General features: G+C 42.7%; 2 protein-coding genes across 2 annotated transcripts in view; one reads left to right on the top strand and one right to left on the bottom strand.

Annotated features, from left to right (window-relative positions):
* The first annotated feature begins 346 nt into the window (after positions 1 to 346).
* Positions 347 to 1,793, top strand: LOC134213123 (uncharacterized). Its single transcript, XM_062691750.1, has 2 exons — positions 347 to 539; positions 738 to 1,793. The coding sequence occupies exons 1-2, from the start codon at positions 443 to 445 to the stop codon at positions 1,553 to 1,555; spliced, it is 915 nt and encodes a 304-aa protein (XP_062547734.1). The 5' UTR covers positions 347 to 442; the 3' UTR covers positions 1,556 to 1,793.
* A 373-nt stretch (positions 1,794 to 2,166) lies between these two features.
* LOC134213116 (fatty acid hydroxylase domain-containing protein 2-like) overlaps positions 2,167 to 17,562 on the bottom strand; it is a 34,605-nt gene continuing 19,209 nt past the window's right edge. The window contains exon 5 of the mRNA XM_062691737.1: positions 2,167 to 2,630. Coding sequence (XP_062547721.1) covers positions 2,474 to 2,630 — 157 coding nt within the window. The 3' untranslated portion in view covers positions 2,167 to 2,473. The remainder of the gene's footprint in view (positions 2,631 to 17,562) is intronic.

Here is a 17,562-nt window from a genome sequence, read left to right as displayed (position 1 = left end):
GATAAAAATGCTTAATACTAGTTTAAGATTTGTCGGATAAAATTTACGAACACACGTGACGTAACTACCATACAATAATTGGACTGTGAAATAACTAAATCAAAAATGTCAAAATGTCAAAACAGCTATTATTAATTGATTGTCATTTATGAATGTTTGTAGCTTAGCTAACAACGATCATTCCAGATAAAAGAAATTCGATCTCCCTTTACTTCATCAAGATTTCAATCAGTCACGTGTTGCTTAGCATAGCAGAGGAAATATAATCCTGAATTTGCCGTCTCTCTGGATTTTCATTCGTAGATATCAAGGTTAGCAGTGAGCTATATAGAATCTCAATCATTTGCCTCGACCGCGTTTGATTGGTTTCGCATTTGTTCAATTAATTGTAGTCGAACGGCGCATCTCGGTTCGGTTGGATTGAAAAAGTGGAACAGCGGCAATGTCGTCCAACCAAACGCAGCATGTCCTAAATCTTACGCCCACTGAACGGAGAAAATTCAGCGACTCATTCGATTGTGTCATTTGTGATTGCGATGGTAAGTAGGATAGCATTGTGTTTGTGCAACGAACAATTTATTTGGGGGAGAAACTTTACGCTGATTTTGAAACCATTCATGACAAGGCTCGGTTTTTTTCGTGCGATTGTCTTCAATCGAGAAATTTCCATTCAATACAACATTCGTGTTCAACTATGAGCTAAAAATGATTATGTAAAACATGAATCTCATTCACAGGTGTCCTTTGGACCGTCTTCGAACCCATTCCGGGAATCGAGCAAGCTCTTGCGACTCTTCGCACCCATGGCAAAACCATTCGCTACATCACCAACAACAGTGTCCGTACATTTGACCATTACGCGGCTCAATTTCGAACTCTAGGCGTGACCCTGACCCCATCGGACATAATTCACCCCGCCCTGGCCATAGTACAACACCTGAAGTCGCTTGATTTCCAGGGCCTGATCTACTGTCTTGCCACGCAATCCTTCAAGAACGTCCTCGTCAACGCCGGCTTCGAGTTGATCGAAGGACCCGACCAACCGCTGGAGGAGTCCTTCAAGAAGATCATCGCCACCGTACACGATCGGGCTCCAGTCAAAGCCGTTGTGATCGATGTAGACTTCAACATCAACTACCCGAAGCTGCTGCGTGCCGAGCTGTACCTGAAGAACGATCCGGACTGTTTGTTTATTGCTGGAGCGACCGATAAAGTGCTGCACGCCAGGAAGGATTTCAATCTGATCGGTCCGGGACATTTCTTGGAAGTGCTGGAGCAATCGACCGGGCGGAAGGCAACGGTACTGGGTAAACCGGGCGACCAGTTGGCTGGGAAAGTGTGCGACCTTTTTGGGATAGAGGATCGCCGGCGGGTTCTCTTTGTTGGGGATATGCTGCAGCAGGACATGGCCTTCGCCAGTCGATGCGGGTTCCAGAAGCTGTTGGTCTTATCTGGAGGGACGTCTACTGACGATATGCTCCAGGAGAGGGATGTAGAATGCATTCCGAACTATTACGCTGATAGTTTGGCTGATTTGGTGAAGATGTTCGAGTGAAGGATTTATCATCGCGTTAAAAGAAACACTGAATTACACTGAGAAGAATTTCCATGTATTTCCCATATACTAAATCCGTTGAAAATATATATATTTAGATTTACTGTATTGGTGTGGACACTTTGAGTTTAAGTGGTAGATTCATAGTTGTATCATTTCGATGAATAAATGTTGATGGGTTCATGAAAAATAGTTCCGCCTTCTACGGCGCTTCCTGTTGGAAAGGTTTCCCACTAAACATGTTACATCATTCTAAAGTCTAAAAGTCATGAAAGAAATAGGCGTATTTGCTTTTTTGCTTTCTCTCTAATCACAGTCTTGTGGTGTATAAAAGTATGTAAATGAGTGAATAAATGTGCAATGCTATGATCTGCCAGTCGGAATCGTGTATTCGTCGTCATTCTTCAAGGTCGGCTCAAGTGAATTCCATTCCCACATTCCCGTACACTGACAGAAAAGTTCTTTTCGAACCGTATTCGACTGCTGTTTTGCTATTTTTTCTTTTATTTCTCGACTTTCTTACCAGTAGAAAATCTAAACTAAAGCACTGATTAAGCGTTGTTTTGAAGAAGATCGGTGCAAAAGACAGTTTTAAGGCGCTGCCAAAGCGCTTTTCTTGTAATCCTTACCTAGTTTCATGGTCGCTAAAAGTGGTATTCTCTAGCCGAGTCTAGTGGGTTACGATTTCGTAAATCAACCGTCGAGCTTCGCTCGAACCACTCTGTTTCTCCTGAAGAAATCGTTGATTTCATTGCATCACCGTTCCAGCCAATAATCTATAATAGGTTTCACCTTCATATTTCTAACAATAATAGTGTGTAACATGATAGCATGCGGATAAGTTTTGCTCGGTTGATGTGCGGCGAGTGCAACCACACGAGTAGACAAAGAACGATTGATGTAGATGAGGTTCAGCCCTTAGAAGGGCTTCTTGGCCGGTTCGGGGAAGGCCTCCCGTGCCGGGATGAAGCTCAGCATCATGATGTGACGGGTGTAGGCCTTGGTGTTCCGGAACAGGGTGTCGGTGCCGTGGAACCGGTCCAGCACTCCCAGAATCCCGAAGCATTGGTTGAACCTGTTGGAGATATGAATAGAAATTATTGTTTTGTGTTGGTCTGTGTTTTAACTCTTTCAGGCCCAATTTTTTTTCCAAGCTGCTGTGTAATACATTTGATATATTCTATTTTGTTTTCGTGATTAATAATAGAGAAATAGCGAGACCAGTTTAATTTTTTTTTGGGGGTTGCTAGGTCATCCAAACTGTCCTTGAGCTCAGAACTTGCGATCTACATCCACGATGCGAGCTTTTATTCGTCACTCAATGTTTGAATATGTATTCAACCACATGCATAACATATTCCAGAGGAATAACAGACACAGTAAGATGGGTTTCGGATATCCTGGATATTCCAAGCTGTCTTTGACTTTAGAACTTGCGACCTACAGTAGCGGTCGGTGACATTAATTTATGAATATTTGATCCAATTACATTGATTAAAAATTTATTTTTGGATACGTATTCTGTATTAATTTGCCACTGTAGATCTCATTTTCGAACTCAATGACAGACTGGATGACCCAGAGTATCTGGCAGCGGGCTCTGTTAGACCTCTACAAAAAGCTGCATGTGTTCGCAAGGGTGTCAGGCCTTTAGGCCGAAGGCCATTTGGACGAAGGTCGTTATGCCGAATGGCCATTAGGCCGAACGGTCATTAGGCCGAATGGCCATCAGGCCGAATTAGTAAAAAGAAGCAAGAAGTGAAAAATGAGACGTTCTTTCTGCACCTTACCCCTTCTTCCTTCTCCCATCTTGCACCTTCCTTCTTTCCTTTTTTCCTTCTTCCTCGTTTCTTCTTCCTTCCTCATTCTTCCTTCTTCCCTATTCCTTCTTCCTTCTTCATTCTACCCTCTTTCCTTTTTATCCTTCTTTCCTTCTTCCTTCTTTCCTTTTTTTCTTCTTTCCTTCTTCCTTCTTCCGTCTTCCTTCTTCCTTGTTCCTTCTCCCTTCTTTCCTTTTTTCTTTCTTTTCTTCTTCCTTCTTCCTGCTTCCTTCTTCCTTCTTTCCTTCCCTCTTCCCTCTTCCTTCTCTCTTCCTTCTACCTTCTTTCCTTCTTCCTTCTTTCTTCTTTCCTTTTTTCCTTCTTCCTTCTTTCCTTCTTCCTTCTTTCCTTTTTTCTTTTTTTCCTTCTTCCTTCTTCTTTCTTCCTTCTTCCTACTTCCTTCGTCCTTCTTCCTTCTCCCTTCAACCTTCTTCCTTCTTCCTTCCTCCTTCCTTCTTCCTTCTTCCTTCTTCCTTTTTCCTTCTTCCTTTTTTCCTTCTTCTTTTTTCCTTCTTCCTTCTTCCTCCTTCCTTCTCCCTTCTCCCATCTCGCATCTTCCATCTTTCTTCTTTCTTCTTCCTCCTTTTTCCTTCTACCTCTTCCTCATTGTGCACTACTCACTTCTCACTCCCCAGTTCTCATTCGACATAATGGCCATTCGGCCTAATGACCGTTCGGCCTAATGACCATTCGGCCTAATGACCCAGCATCGTCCGCAAGCAGGCCCTATCAAAGCGACCGTGTACAGCTCACAGCGCACAGCAGCCCAAGGAGTGCCAATTGGCACATCAGGAGATCCTGATTATGGCATTCGTGATTACGGCCGTGTTTTAACGTTGTCTTGGATAACGTAATATTGTTAAAGCGAGCGCCGGCAGTCTAATATTCTTTTCTCTTAGTAGAGCCGGGTGACACTGACTCGAAACGGCGAGTGGGCTAATGGCTAGGCTGTCTTCCGTCCCCTAAAACCGTGGCGGGCCTTGTAGCACGCTGTCCAATCCTGGCACCAAGCTTTGCCTGCTGAGTGCCCTTTCCTGACTTGCGCTGATCTGGCTCTGAACTGTCAGTGTCAACCCTTGCGTGACCTCCCTACTTCTACTACTACTTCACTACTTCAGTAGGATTCGACGGCAGCCACAAGGGGTACCCATTTACAATGAGTGAAGCAAAACAAAATAATTCTTTTTAGGATGCGGTAAGCGGGGTGACGGGAGGCGGAGAGCGGAGTGACGGAGGCTGCAACTAGCAGCACCGGAGTCTCCTCAGCAGTGACGGGGTATAGCCCTATCAGCATGCTCAGCGGGGCACTACCCGGGATGTGGGTGGTCGCCGAGCAACTCGATGATATCATCGAGTTCGCGAACGCAAGGCAGAACAACAGTACGAAACTGAAACAGAACCTTCGGATGCTCCGCCGGGCTGTTCGAGTCGCAAGACAAGAACAGGATGCACTTATCAGGAGGAAGGTGGTAAGAGAGAAGGCCGACAAAGGTGCTCAAACCGATGCCTTCTTTTTCCTTGGAGGAGCGATCATGGCCCAAGAGGCGATTAATTTCACCCTGACGGCCAAGGAAGAGCAGACTGCGCCTAACCCGAAACGGCTCAGGTAGCAATCCGGCGAAGGCGCTCAGAGCAAAGCCAAACGACGTGCGACCATAAAGGCCAAACGTCGTCTGGACGGAGCAGAGGAGCCCGAAGGGCGTCGACCCGAGAAGGTGACTTCTCGGCCTAAAAAGACGAAAGGCACCGACCAGGCGCAAGTCGCCGGGCCGCAAGAGGGTACCAGCCACTCTGCGCCATCGGCACAAGGGATTGAAAATCCCTGGCAGCTGGATGTCGAACGCAGCTCGACCCGCAAAGAAAACCAAGGACAGAGGCGAGGCATTGTTGGTGAAAACTGATAAGGCAAAGTACACTGAAGTCCTTAAATCGATGCGGGTGGCCGAAAAGCTTTCTGCGCAGGGTCAGGACGTGCGAAATGTCACACGCACCAAGACCGGTGAAATGATCTTGGTTCTGGCGGAGCGCAGGCTAGTGGGACTGACTACTTGGTTGACGACGCCGAGGTGAGGCCGTTGAGGGCGGAAGTAACCCTTCAGTGCAACTGGACGAACGCGGACGACGTCGTCTCTGCCGTCAGAGACCAGTGTGGTACAGAGGTCGAGAAGACCTCTGTATTCTTAAGAGGAGATCTCTTTGGCACGCAGGTAGCTTATCTTAGGTTACCGGTTGCGGAAGCCAAAAAGGTAATGGAGCGAGGGAAGTTGAAGATCGGCTGGTCAGTATGCACAGTGAGTAAACTCCACACCCAACCGGCGGTTGTTAGATTTTCTAACAATCCTGTATAAGAATCTACCAACACCTGTATAAGAATTGGGCATATGCGAAATTGTTAGATTCTTATACAAAAAATGTAAGAAAAGCTTACAATATTGTTAGATTCTTATACAATATTTGTATAAGAATCTAACAATTTCGCATATGCCCAGTTCTTATACAGGTTTTGGTAGATTCTTATACAGAATTGTTAGAAAATCTAACAATCACCGGTTGGGTGCAGCCACCAGTCGGTTTCGGAGTCGAGGACCGATGTCGCCATCCTGTCCGACCCGTACAACGATAACGGCAATTGGCTGGCTGACGGGTCTAGGATGGCGGCTATTTGCACGACGGGACGGTACCCGATCCAAGAGGTGGTACACTCCTCTGCTGAGGGTGTCGCGATAGCCAAGATCAATGGTGTGTTCTATTGTAGCTGCTATGCCCCACCAAGGTGGCCATTAGAACAGTTCAACCAGATGATCGATAGGCTATCGTCTGACGTAGTGGGTCGTAAGCCAGTCGTCATAGCAGGAGATTTTAACGCTCGGGCAGTGGAGTGGGGCAGCCGTTGCACCAATCGAAAGGGTCAAGCGTTAATAGAGACGCTAGCGAAGCTCGACGCAGTGCAAGTCAATGATGGTTCCGCTGGCACGTTCAGAAAGAACGCGGTCGAGTCATGGATTGACGTAACGTTTGTCAGTCCTGGTCTGGCACCAGACTTGGACTGGAGGGTGAACGAAGGTTACACCCTAAGTGATCATCTAGCAATTCGCTTCAAGGTCAACTATGGCGTGCAACATCCGAGGTCCACCATGCCGAGGAAATCCTTGCCCAGAAATGGCAGACGCCCGGTATGCCGAGGAAAGCTCTGCCGCGAAATGGCAGACGCCCGGTATACTGGTGGAGTCCCGAGATTGCGGCCCTTCGATCAACTTTCCTCAAGGCTATACGAAGGATGCAACGTGCCTGCACCGAGGATGAAAGAGCGGACCGCCGTAAAGTGTTTCGAGCTGCAAAACTGGCTTTTAACAAGGCCATCAAGAGCAGTAAGAGAGCGTGTTTCGACAACCTATGCGAAGGAGCCAAGATCGTAACAGGCTTCGGAACTGTCACACCAATAGACGCCAATAGATTGATGATCCACATCAGCTCACAGCTTCCCTGACATAACGCCATCAATTCAGCTTCCGTACTTGATAGTGCCACCGACGACTGCTTTCGCGTTGCCCATGTAACCGTGGAACCATGTAATTTAATGACGAAGCCAGAAACGGATCGCCGATCGTTGGGATCGTTTCCCCAGTCAGCATCTGTAAACGCTTCCAACACTTCTGCTGCCTTGTCACACCCATACATTAGCTTGACGTCACTAGTACCCCTCAAGTATCTAAGGATTCGCTTGAGATGTACCCAGTGTTTTTCACTTGCTCCGCATTGAAACCCAGCAAAATAGTTGACCGCCGCACAGATGTCCGGTCGTGAGGTGACCATCAGGTACATCAAACAGCCAACCAGCTCACGGTACGGCTTGTCCGTGAATAACTCCGGATTTTCTCCTTTTCAAGTCGAAGATTTGGATCCATGGGAATGGCCGACGCCTTGCAGTTTTCCATCCCAAATCGCTCCAGAACGCTTGAAACATAAGCTCGTTGGTCGATCGTCATGATTCGCTTGTTCCGATCCCGACAAACGTTCAATCCAAGGAAACTCTTTATTTCGTTCAGGTCCTTCATCTCGAACTCAGCTGACAACTGTTTCTTGATTTTCTCGATAGCCTCATCCGAATTGCTCATTAGCATAATGTCGTCAACGTAAATAACTACATACGTCACGACTCCTTTCGATGATCGATAGTAGAGGCAAAAATCATGTTCACTACGCTTGTATCCAAGATTGACAATAAATTCGTGGAACCGCTGATTCCAGTTCCTGGACGTCTGCTTCAGGCCGTAAATGGCTTTATTTAACTTGCAAACCAGATCCTTCCCTTCTCAAAGCCTGCTGGTTGTCGCATGAATATCTCCTCTTGCAAGCCACCGTTGAGAAACGCACACTTGACATCCATTTGATGGATACTCCAGTCTTTGTGATTCGCCAATGCTAACAAGATCCTCAGCGTTGACATTTTTGCAACCGGCGAGTACGTTTCGGTGAAATCGAAACCCGGTCTCTGCGTGAAACCGCGAGCAACCAGCCTTGCTTTGTATCTTTCAACGATACCTTCACTGTTTTTCTTCATTTTGAACACCCATTTATTGTCAATAACATTCTTCCCAGCAGGACGATCAACTAATGTCCATGTTTTGTTCTTCTCAAGCGATCTAAGTTCTTCTTTAATGGCTTCCTCCCAAGAAGGCCAATCACTTCTCTTCTTCAGCACACTGATATCCGCCGGAATGTTATCGACAAATTCTTCGGCACATAGTGCGAATACCGACACATCCATGTCATAGTCTTTCTGCCAAGCAGGAGGGTTTACTACTCTTCCACTTCTTCGTGCTGACACAGTGTCGCAAGGTGCACTCGATGATTCGCCTTCGCCTTCGACTGCATCATCAGCTTCTTCACTTTCAGTTACACTTTCACACTCGGAAAAATAGTCTTCTGAATCACACTCTTGTCCGCAATTGTCACTAACAGTTTCTGGCTTATCTTTTGCTCAATAATAACACATTTTCGGGGCAGTCGATTGATCAGTCTTGGACTCACACACACAGTTTGGAACTAACACTTCGTTAAAAACAATGTCCCGAGAAACAAACACTCTTCTTCCATTCCAAACTCTGTATCCTCCAGGTGCATATCCAACGAACACGACTTTTTCGCTCTTTGAGTCAAGTTTCTTCCGTAACTGTTTCGGTATGTGGGCGAAACACTCGCTACCGAAAACACGCAGGTTGGAAACGTCCGGCTTTTACCATACCATGCCTCGTAAGGCGTCATGTTTCCAGACACTGCTACACTCGGACTGCGATTTAGTACATACACCGCTGTGTACAGCGCTTCTCCCCAGAATTGCTTCCCCACACCGCTTGCTAGTAACATCGCACGCACTTTTTCAACCACTGTTCGATTGAGCCTTTCACTCACACCGTTTTGTTCAGGTGTGTAAGCAGCGGTGGTCTCCAAACGTATTCCCTTGTTCTTGCAAAAAGCTCTCACTGCACGACCAGTATATTCTCCCCCATTGTCACACCTGAATCGAGAGATTTTCGTACCAAAATGCGCACTAGCCATCGCTTCGTACTCCTTCAGCCGCTCAAGTACCTCGGCTTTCGACCGCATTAAGTACACAACCGCCATATGTGTAAAGTCATCCGTGAAGGATATAAAATATCGAAAACCATCCCATGATCTCGGTGTGATAGGCCCACACATCACTGTGGATGATTTCTAATGGTCGACTAGTACGTTTTTCTGTGCGACACTGGTACGGTCCGCGGGTCTGTTTGCCAATTACACATGACTCACAAAGGATTTTCAAATTACACTGATTAACACTGTCAACATTCATCCCTTCCACCATGTTGCTTTTCAGTAGCTTTCTTAGATTATCTTCTCCTAAATGCCCAAACCGGTGGTGCCACAGTTCCAATTTTGACTGACTTAGCCAACCATTGCATTAGAGTCATAATTACGTTTGCACTCGAAATCCATACTGTAAAGCTGTCCGTGCTGCCTTCCCGTTGCAACGACTTCTCCTTCACTTTCGACCGTGATGCAGCCCTCAAAGAAGATAACTCTCTTACCCGTGGACTCAAGTCGACGCAATGACAACAAATTGAACGACAATTCGGGAATGTAAAGCACATCGTCCATGTTTATATTGATCACTTTACCTTCCACTACGGATAATGCAGTAACTCGACCTTTCTTGTGAGCAAAAAGATTCACGCCAGTTTTGCGGTTTGCACTGTCACTGGTTTATCGAGCTTTTCCAGACATTCAAATAAACTTTTCTCGTTGCACATATGATCCGATGCTCCGCTATCCAGGAACCACTTTGCACCAACCGCCATACTCGAAGCAGCAACGGACAAATCCGCCGCAACAAACGCCACCGATTTTGACACCGCATTTGCCTTCTGCATCTGCTTCTTTCCCGTATGTTTACCATACGATCCATTAAAACTATTCTTCGGACACTGAGCTTTTCTGTGCCCCACCTCACCGCATGAAAAACACTTAAACTTCAACTTAGTTTTCCCTGCGAACGCCATATCTTCTGCTTCTGTTTCCATCTTTTGACCCCTTCGCTTTGCTTCTACATCCAGATACTTCTTCCGTACAAGATCCATCGTCAAATTGTCCGACACCGCCTCCATGGCTGTCGTGACCGCATCATACGACGATGGCATTGTGAGCATCATATGACATATGATATCCTCCTCCTCCATTCTTGCACCAGCACCTTTAATTTCCCGGACAAGCTGGTCAAATCTCAGGAAATGATCCTGCAAGCGATCACTCTCATCGAATCTCATGGAAAGTAGTTGGCGTTTCAACAGAAATCGATTCGTTATACTCTTTCGCTCAAACACGTTATGCAGTCCTTCCCAAATTTGTTTTGGACTAACTTTGTCCTTGACATATTCGAGGTGACTGTCAGCAATTCCTTGAATCAAGATGGAACGACACTTGCTGTCTTGACGCATACGAGCATCCCGTTTGATTTTATCCGCTGCCTTAACCTCATTCGTCGTACCTTCGGAAGTATTCCAGAAATCTTCTTCTTCGCCAGCCTTCTCAACACAATAGAGAACCTCTAGCTGCTGTAGGTACGCCTTCATGCGAAAACACCAATTATTAAAACCCGTACCGTCGAATGGCTTTATTCGCAAAAACTTCACGTCGTCATCCATCGCGCGGAAAACTGAAAAACCGTACGCTAATTACTTTCCCGAACAACTTTACGTTTATCAAAATCGAATTTATGCTGGGCACATAACCTAACGATCGGACATTGTCGAGAAAGATTGAAACACGTTATATTCTGACGAACGATTCAATAGTAATAAGTTTTATTTATTCTTAGGAGTACACGGTAAAACAGAGTAAGTCAATTGTCCACACATATAACACGTTATGTCAATAAAAACACTCAATATTCTCAATTTTTAGATGAGTAAAGTCAACTTTGGGTAAACTAAACTCAGCTTTGGTTAATATGTTTTAAGTGGATTAAGTTAAACTACACACTTAGAATAAATCACCGACTTCGGTAATTCATTTACCGAATTCTCAACAGCTGAACGCTCGGTAATGAGTTCGGTGAACGAATAAACTACCGACCGTTCGGTAATCTGAGTACTCTCCGCGAAATGTCAATTTTACCGAACAGATCGGTAATATTTTGAATTCGCCGAAATATTCGGTATATAGGAATATCCAGCTGATTCTTATTGGAATGCTTTCATTCTTTTAAATAATAAAAAAACAAATTATGTTGAAATGGTACACGAAACTTTATTAGGTTTTCCACGAAAAACGAAAAATAATAAGTATAATCTCGAGTATAATATCGCAAATCGGCGTCTCCTGATCCTGGTTTGAGGTCTACAACTGCGGATTTTCTCCAGCATTAGTGCCACGTTTTTTCGCAGTTCACTGAGTCTGGTTTGGCTGTGGCGTGCTTCCGACGTTAGGAAACTTCCCGATGACGTTGCACATTTGTTTCAGAACTAAAAATTATTACTGTTAGTATGAAAAATATTCTATTGTTTTTTAATATACTCACCTTTGTTAATTTTAACAGCGTCCTTATTTTGGAGAGCTCTTAGAAACAAATTTGCCACTGCAGTGTGACACGAAACAAAAAAAACTGATGCCGCGTAGGTTTGACGTCTGACTCGAGGTAGGCTTTTACCGAAATTTCAGTTTTTTCTGTAAAAATGGTGACGTTTCATCGCAATCACCGAAGTTCGGTAATATTCAATGTAAACAACAGGGAAATTACCGATTTATCTGTGGTTTTCCCAATAACCGATCAGTTCAGTAAAATAATTTACCGAACTCTTGAGCTCTTTCTAAGTGTGTACTAAGTGTTAGGAAACTCATTTTACTCAAAATTGGGTTGTTGGTCCAACGTACGGATTTGAGCTAAAACAACCAACTTTTGAGTAGTTTTGGGTTTCTGTGTACTGCATAATTGCTAACAGTCTTGCAAAATGTCGTGACCATCACCAGATGATCAGATATGAAAACAAAAACCACCACGCTTTTAAACGATGTTCTTTACTGACAATCACTGCAAGCGCATCGTGACATGTAGAAGCTGACACGTGAGTACCTTCGGTAAGCGTGACACCCAGATTGACAACCACAAGCTGAGAGCCATAAAGAGCATCAGGTCGATCAGCTGTCAAAAGTGCAGGTGAGCACCAGGGCTGTCAGATGATTTTTCGTAAATCTGTATTGGGAATCGTAAAAATCTGTATTGTCTGTATTTGGGGAAAATAGTTTTATTTTTATAAATTATGCAAAATATCGATTCTGATGATTGTAATGTGATATACTTAGATAACATTATCATTAAGTATTTTTTAAACCAGATAAATAAAATTAGAAATCACAGAAATCCGTTAGAATATTTTAAGGGGGATCCCTTGCAATTATGTAGAAGCATCACATCACTTAAATTCTCTCGGTTGTTATAATTCATTTTAATAGCTCAATCTTTTCTGAAATTCATGTCGTCTTTTAAATTCTACATCTCAATTATTATACGACCTCAACAAAAAATTTATCATCATTCTACAAGTGATGTTTTTCGGATATTTTTTTCAGCTTCTTCAATATTCCACCGACATTAAATGTTAAATGTTATAATTCGGAAACAAAGATTTTGTCAATGTCCAAATACCGATTACTAAACCCGATTACGTAACCATATTTTGCCATTTTTGCATGCCCAATCAACTGATGCTTATAAAACAGGTAGGAATACATTTCTTATGCAGTCCATAAATATGTTTTAAACCTTTCTATTTACTTCTTTGTTTACCAATTGCGTAAAATAATGAAAGAAATACATACTACAATGACAATAACATTTTCCAGTGTGCCTGTGAGTTATCTTAATTTGTTTAATAATTCTATGATTATTTATCAAAAATAATACTGATGGATACTAAGCAGTCAATTCGATATACATGAGCTGGTATGGTGACGGAATTTTCCTTAAGAAACATTTAACTGTCTTAAAAACTCTTATATTCGAAACTTCTTTGAGATATATTTGGAGTTCGTTTTTTAAGACTCAATCAATTTAATTAGAAATACATAACTCTATCTGAAACTCAACTTAGTTTTCCAAGTACAGTATCCTCCCGCTGATCCGACAAATGTATGGCCGGACTATCGGGGTTTCTCTCGTTAATCCGACTGTCAAATCCATACAAATGAACCAAAACAAAATCACAGCATAAATTTGAAAACTGACAGCATAATGTGTTTAAATGGGTGTTGATACTTTTTAATCCGGAAAATTCCGAACTAGCGAGATCCGGACTAACGAGTTGTCGGATTAGTGAGATCCGGATAAGCGGGGGGATACTGTACGCATGAAGCAGTCACACCTCAATTTATGGTTTTTATGTGTGGCAGGGAAATGGTACTGGGTTTGTATTGGCCGAGGCTCGCACCAAGCGCCAACAAAAAATACTTGTTTTTCTATCCAAGCTTTCGTTTAGCAGATTTATTTGATCGGATATCCATCAACCCCGTAACTTAGGATACCCTGCAACAAATGATACGAAATGGCTTCCATTTTCCTTGTTCGAACAAAATAAATATCACAAGGCAGCCAAAAAGCTACTTGGTGTGGTTTGGTAGAACCCCGACCAATTATGGGAAGGCAACATCTAATAGTTATGAAAGCATCGCAGTAGACTTTATATGAACCACAACGGAGAGTGAAACTAGCTGACTCACCGGTACGGGAATCTAAGGGTCGTTGATGGACATTCGTACCACATGCACACTCAAACCAACATAAACTCTCTCGAGCAGGAGTAGACTTAAAATTGAACTCGACTGATGGAGGTTCTCCGTACTTAGGGAAGGCAAGCATAGCATTACTGGAAGTCATAGAATCGGTTTTAAAACAAGGATCCCCGAAGGACGAGGCTTGACGGTTCCGTTATGAACCCGGTATGACGAAACACGAAAATTCGGCAAATAACCATATGACTCAGGGTTGGTCTTTCTAAAAATAGGCTACACCTGAAGCTGTTACAATTTAACTATTTATTAGTGACGTCACACAGGGGTACATACTCATGCTGGTTCGACGGGATAGATCCGGATCTTGGTGGTTGTAGCTTCAGGAATCGTTTTGGTTTCGGGTACTGATTTGTGGACGGTGGGATCACCATCTAGCGTTGTTCACAGGATTACTAGCGAAGATTGGCTGCTGGATTGCAACACCGAGTGGATGTCGGATGGCAGACTGGATTTGGCTGCCGGATTGCAGACCGGAGAAGACGACGGAGTATCGGAGTAGGTGACACGACGAATATTGGGATTCGTTGCTCGTGCATGCTGTTGGTTTGACGGAAGACGGATACCAGCGGCCGTGGAACTGTCCGCTACAGTTGAGATGGTGGCGGAACGAGTATCGGCTCCGATCAGGAATTTTGCAAGATGGCCGCCCGTCATTTCGTTCACTCGATACCCGTGAACCCACTCCTCCTAGCCCCATATCGGCGATCTTGCCGGACATCAGTGCTGTGAAATACTCGGAGAAAAACAAGAAGAAAAAGGCCCTTTGTTCGGGCCTGAACACCACCAATAAATACCCTGCGACGTCACTGTAGCTATCATGTCACTATTACCTTTTTCTTTAGATTTCTGGCTAATTGGATGTTTTTGTTCTTCGTTTGTGTGGTAATTATTTTAGCATAGGATACTATAATTTAGGTTCACATTAGTTTTAGGTTAACACTTAAGGGTCTAACAATACTAACCACATTAACACTTTGAACTCACAAACATATCTTGTTAATTCTACTAACTACTTTCTTTTACTAAGTACTTATAGCAGATTTGAAATGATTCCTGAAAGTTTAGAATAGAAACAACACTTCGATATTAAGAAATTTGCCGCGAGGTTTTTTTTTAACCACTTTCTAACCTCTAATAAATGAACTCTACACACGCGCGCACTACAATTTCGTTCGAGGATCACACAGAAAAGAGAACGATTCTGCCGAGACTCCTTCTTTTATATACAAAATGAATTATCATAATTTTTGTTGCATAGTACATTTAAATTTATGCTTTGCATGCCCACCGTGTTGTATCGTCGCACCCTCTATGAGTGAGTTTAACAGTAACAGGGCTGGGTCTCTTTTGCCTTAACTCAAACTGCTCGCTTTTGTTATCTGTCAATTTGGTGTGACGTGGAAATGGAATTCTCACTCGTTGTCATTTCCATGCACAAGGAGTGAGACATGTCTTATTGTTTTTGTCGGTTTTCAGGGTCGTCATCAGAAGGAAATTGGATGGGGACTTGTGGTGGAGCCAACAAGCTGTTCATTGGAACCGAACGGTTACAAGAGCCACCAAAATATTAATCAAAGCAATCGTGGGAATTCGTCGTCTGTCAAATACATGTGGTGAACCATCGAATACAGGAGTAATAGTTTTCCAGGAAACCGTATGTGATTTTATTGGGACGATAACATTTAAAATAACAAAAATCTGTACAAATCTGTATTGTTTTGAAAAATCTGTATAAAATCTTTAATCTGTATCAAGTCTGTATTGACGTTAAAAAATCTGTATAATACAGATAAATCTGTATATATGGCAGCCCTGGTGAGCACCGTTATTGATTGATTTTGTTGTCGTTTGATTGGACTGACGTCGTTTTTAATTGATAAATTGGATAAATCAATAGTTAAATTAAGGGTTCATTCACAAATTACATAACGCTAAAATGGACCTGGGGGCTGAAAGCCCCCACCCACCCTCTCGTAACGTATTTTGTATGGGAGGGTTCTGAAATTTGTATGGGCCGTATTTGTGAATGGCTCTAATTAAGTTTTTTCCAAATTTGATCCAGACTATCTTTTGAAAAGGCCAAATTTTTTTATTGATTTTTTCAAATGGATACAATCAAAAACGACGCATCCTACAAAAAATGTTATATGGGTGACTATCGCAAAATCAGTCAAAGTTTCTAATAAAGATATCGGAAACAATTCAAATTGAGCCCTACACTGAAAAAAATCAGTTTCAACAGTTTCAAAAATTAAAACTCGATTTGCGAAAAACGCTTTTTTGATTTGTATGAAATTGTGTCTGAAGATAGGTAATTATGTTCCCTACCAACCGTCCATAAATCGCAAGCTGGGCACTTTGAAGGAAAAAAAAATTTCTAACAAAAACTTTTTTGTCGAAATTATTTTCAGTGTATTTTTATCCGTTGTGATTAGTTACGACCTAAATATTGTACTCTGCTTGACTGTACAGGAATATTTAAATATATGTATGTATATGTTAAATCCACTGGCACTCCTTGACACTGAGAAAAAAATCAATTCCGACAAGAAAAATGTTTTGTTAGAAAAACTTTTTTCCCTTAAAAGTGTCAAGCTTGCGATGTATGGACGGTTGGTAGGGAACATAATCACCTATCTTGAGACACAATTTCATACAAATCAAAAAAAGCGTTTTTTCGCAAATCGAGTTTTAATTTTTGAAACTGTTGAAACTGATTTTTTCAGTGTAGGGCTCAATTTGAATTGTTTCCGATATCTTTATTAGAAACTTTGACTGATTTTGCGATAGTCACCCATACAACATTTTTTTGTAGGATGCGTCGTTTTTTAATCACTGCAAATAATCCAATAATTTTAAACATGTGTGGCCACTAATAAAATAGTCAGAAAGTATGACTTTTATATTGCATGTGTATGTAATACATTTCAAAATCGTGCATATATGCTCAATCAGCATGTATAATTATTGTAATAAGCATAACAAATCAAAAATATGTGTGAGATCCAATAGTCAAAATCCATAACGTCTGACACATAAAATGGATTCATTTTGGTAATGAAGATGATGACCGATTCAAAAAGACAAAGCGAAACAAAAAATAACAAAATGGTGTCTGAAAAAATCCGGTTGTGTCGTGCAAACCATGGTGCTATTTGCTAATAAACCAACAATTTTCTAATAAATAACTCTTTAAATACCTACAAGTTTTAGTTTTGGTGCAGTGTTTTTGCCATTAGGGTCTCGCCGACATTTCTCACCAACACCAACACGGTTGTGGTTGCAAACAATCCCATTTGATTTTGCCGTGACAGCTGCTCGTGGTTGCAAACAAACTGAGTAAAAGTGTGAGTGAAACGTGCGTGTACGTACACGATCGCTGAAAGCCTAATTAGGGTCTCGCCGACATTTCTCACCAACATGAACGCAGGTTCGTGGTTGCAAACAATCCCATTTGATTTTGCCGTGACAGCTGCTCGTGGTTGCAAACAAACCGTGTAAAAGTGTGAGTGAAGCGTGCGTGTACGTACACGATCGCTGAAAGCCTAATGTTCGCCATAAAATTTTAACAATAACCAAATGCCGAGTCGCAAATCTCAGGTCACAATGAAGCTGCGGTCTATTTTCAAGCGTCACAAAACCAATATTTGCCGGCAGGTAACATTTAAGCTTTTTCTAGTGTTTATGTCTAAATATTTAATTGCTCTTATTATTTATTATGGTTCCTCTAGGTGCGGATGTCAGTGAATACGCTCTGCGCAGATAATTATTTCGTATTCTACGTGGTCTATCATCCTCTTTTTGATCCTGCCAAAACCGTAATTGAGGAGACAGTCTTTGTCTTAGGCACAACAAACCGGT

The sequence above is a fragment of the Armigeres subalbatus genome, chromosome 1 (assembly GCF_024139115.2).
Source record: "Armigeres subalbatus isolate Guangzhou_Male chromosome 1, GZ_Asu_2, whole genome shotgun sequence".
Classification (NCBI taxonomy): domain Eukaryota; kingdom Metazoa; phylum Arthropoda; class Insecta; order Diptera; family Culicidae; genus Armigeres; species Armigeres subalbatus.
The sequence above is the reverse complement of the archived record's forward strand: the minus strand, read 5'-3'. Positions and strand labels throughout refer to the sequence as shown.

Coding starts and splice junctions, on each gene's coding strand:
- LOC134213123 (XM_062691750.1), top strand. CDS start 443: ATGTCGTCCAACCAAACGCAGCATGTCCTAAATCTTACGCCCACTGAA. Junction 540..737: donor TGTCATTTGTGATTGCGATG/GTAAGTAGGATA, acceptor TCTCATTCACAG/GTGTCCTTTGGACCGTCTTC.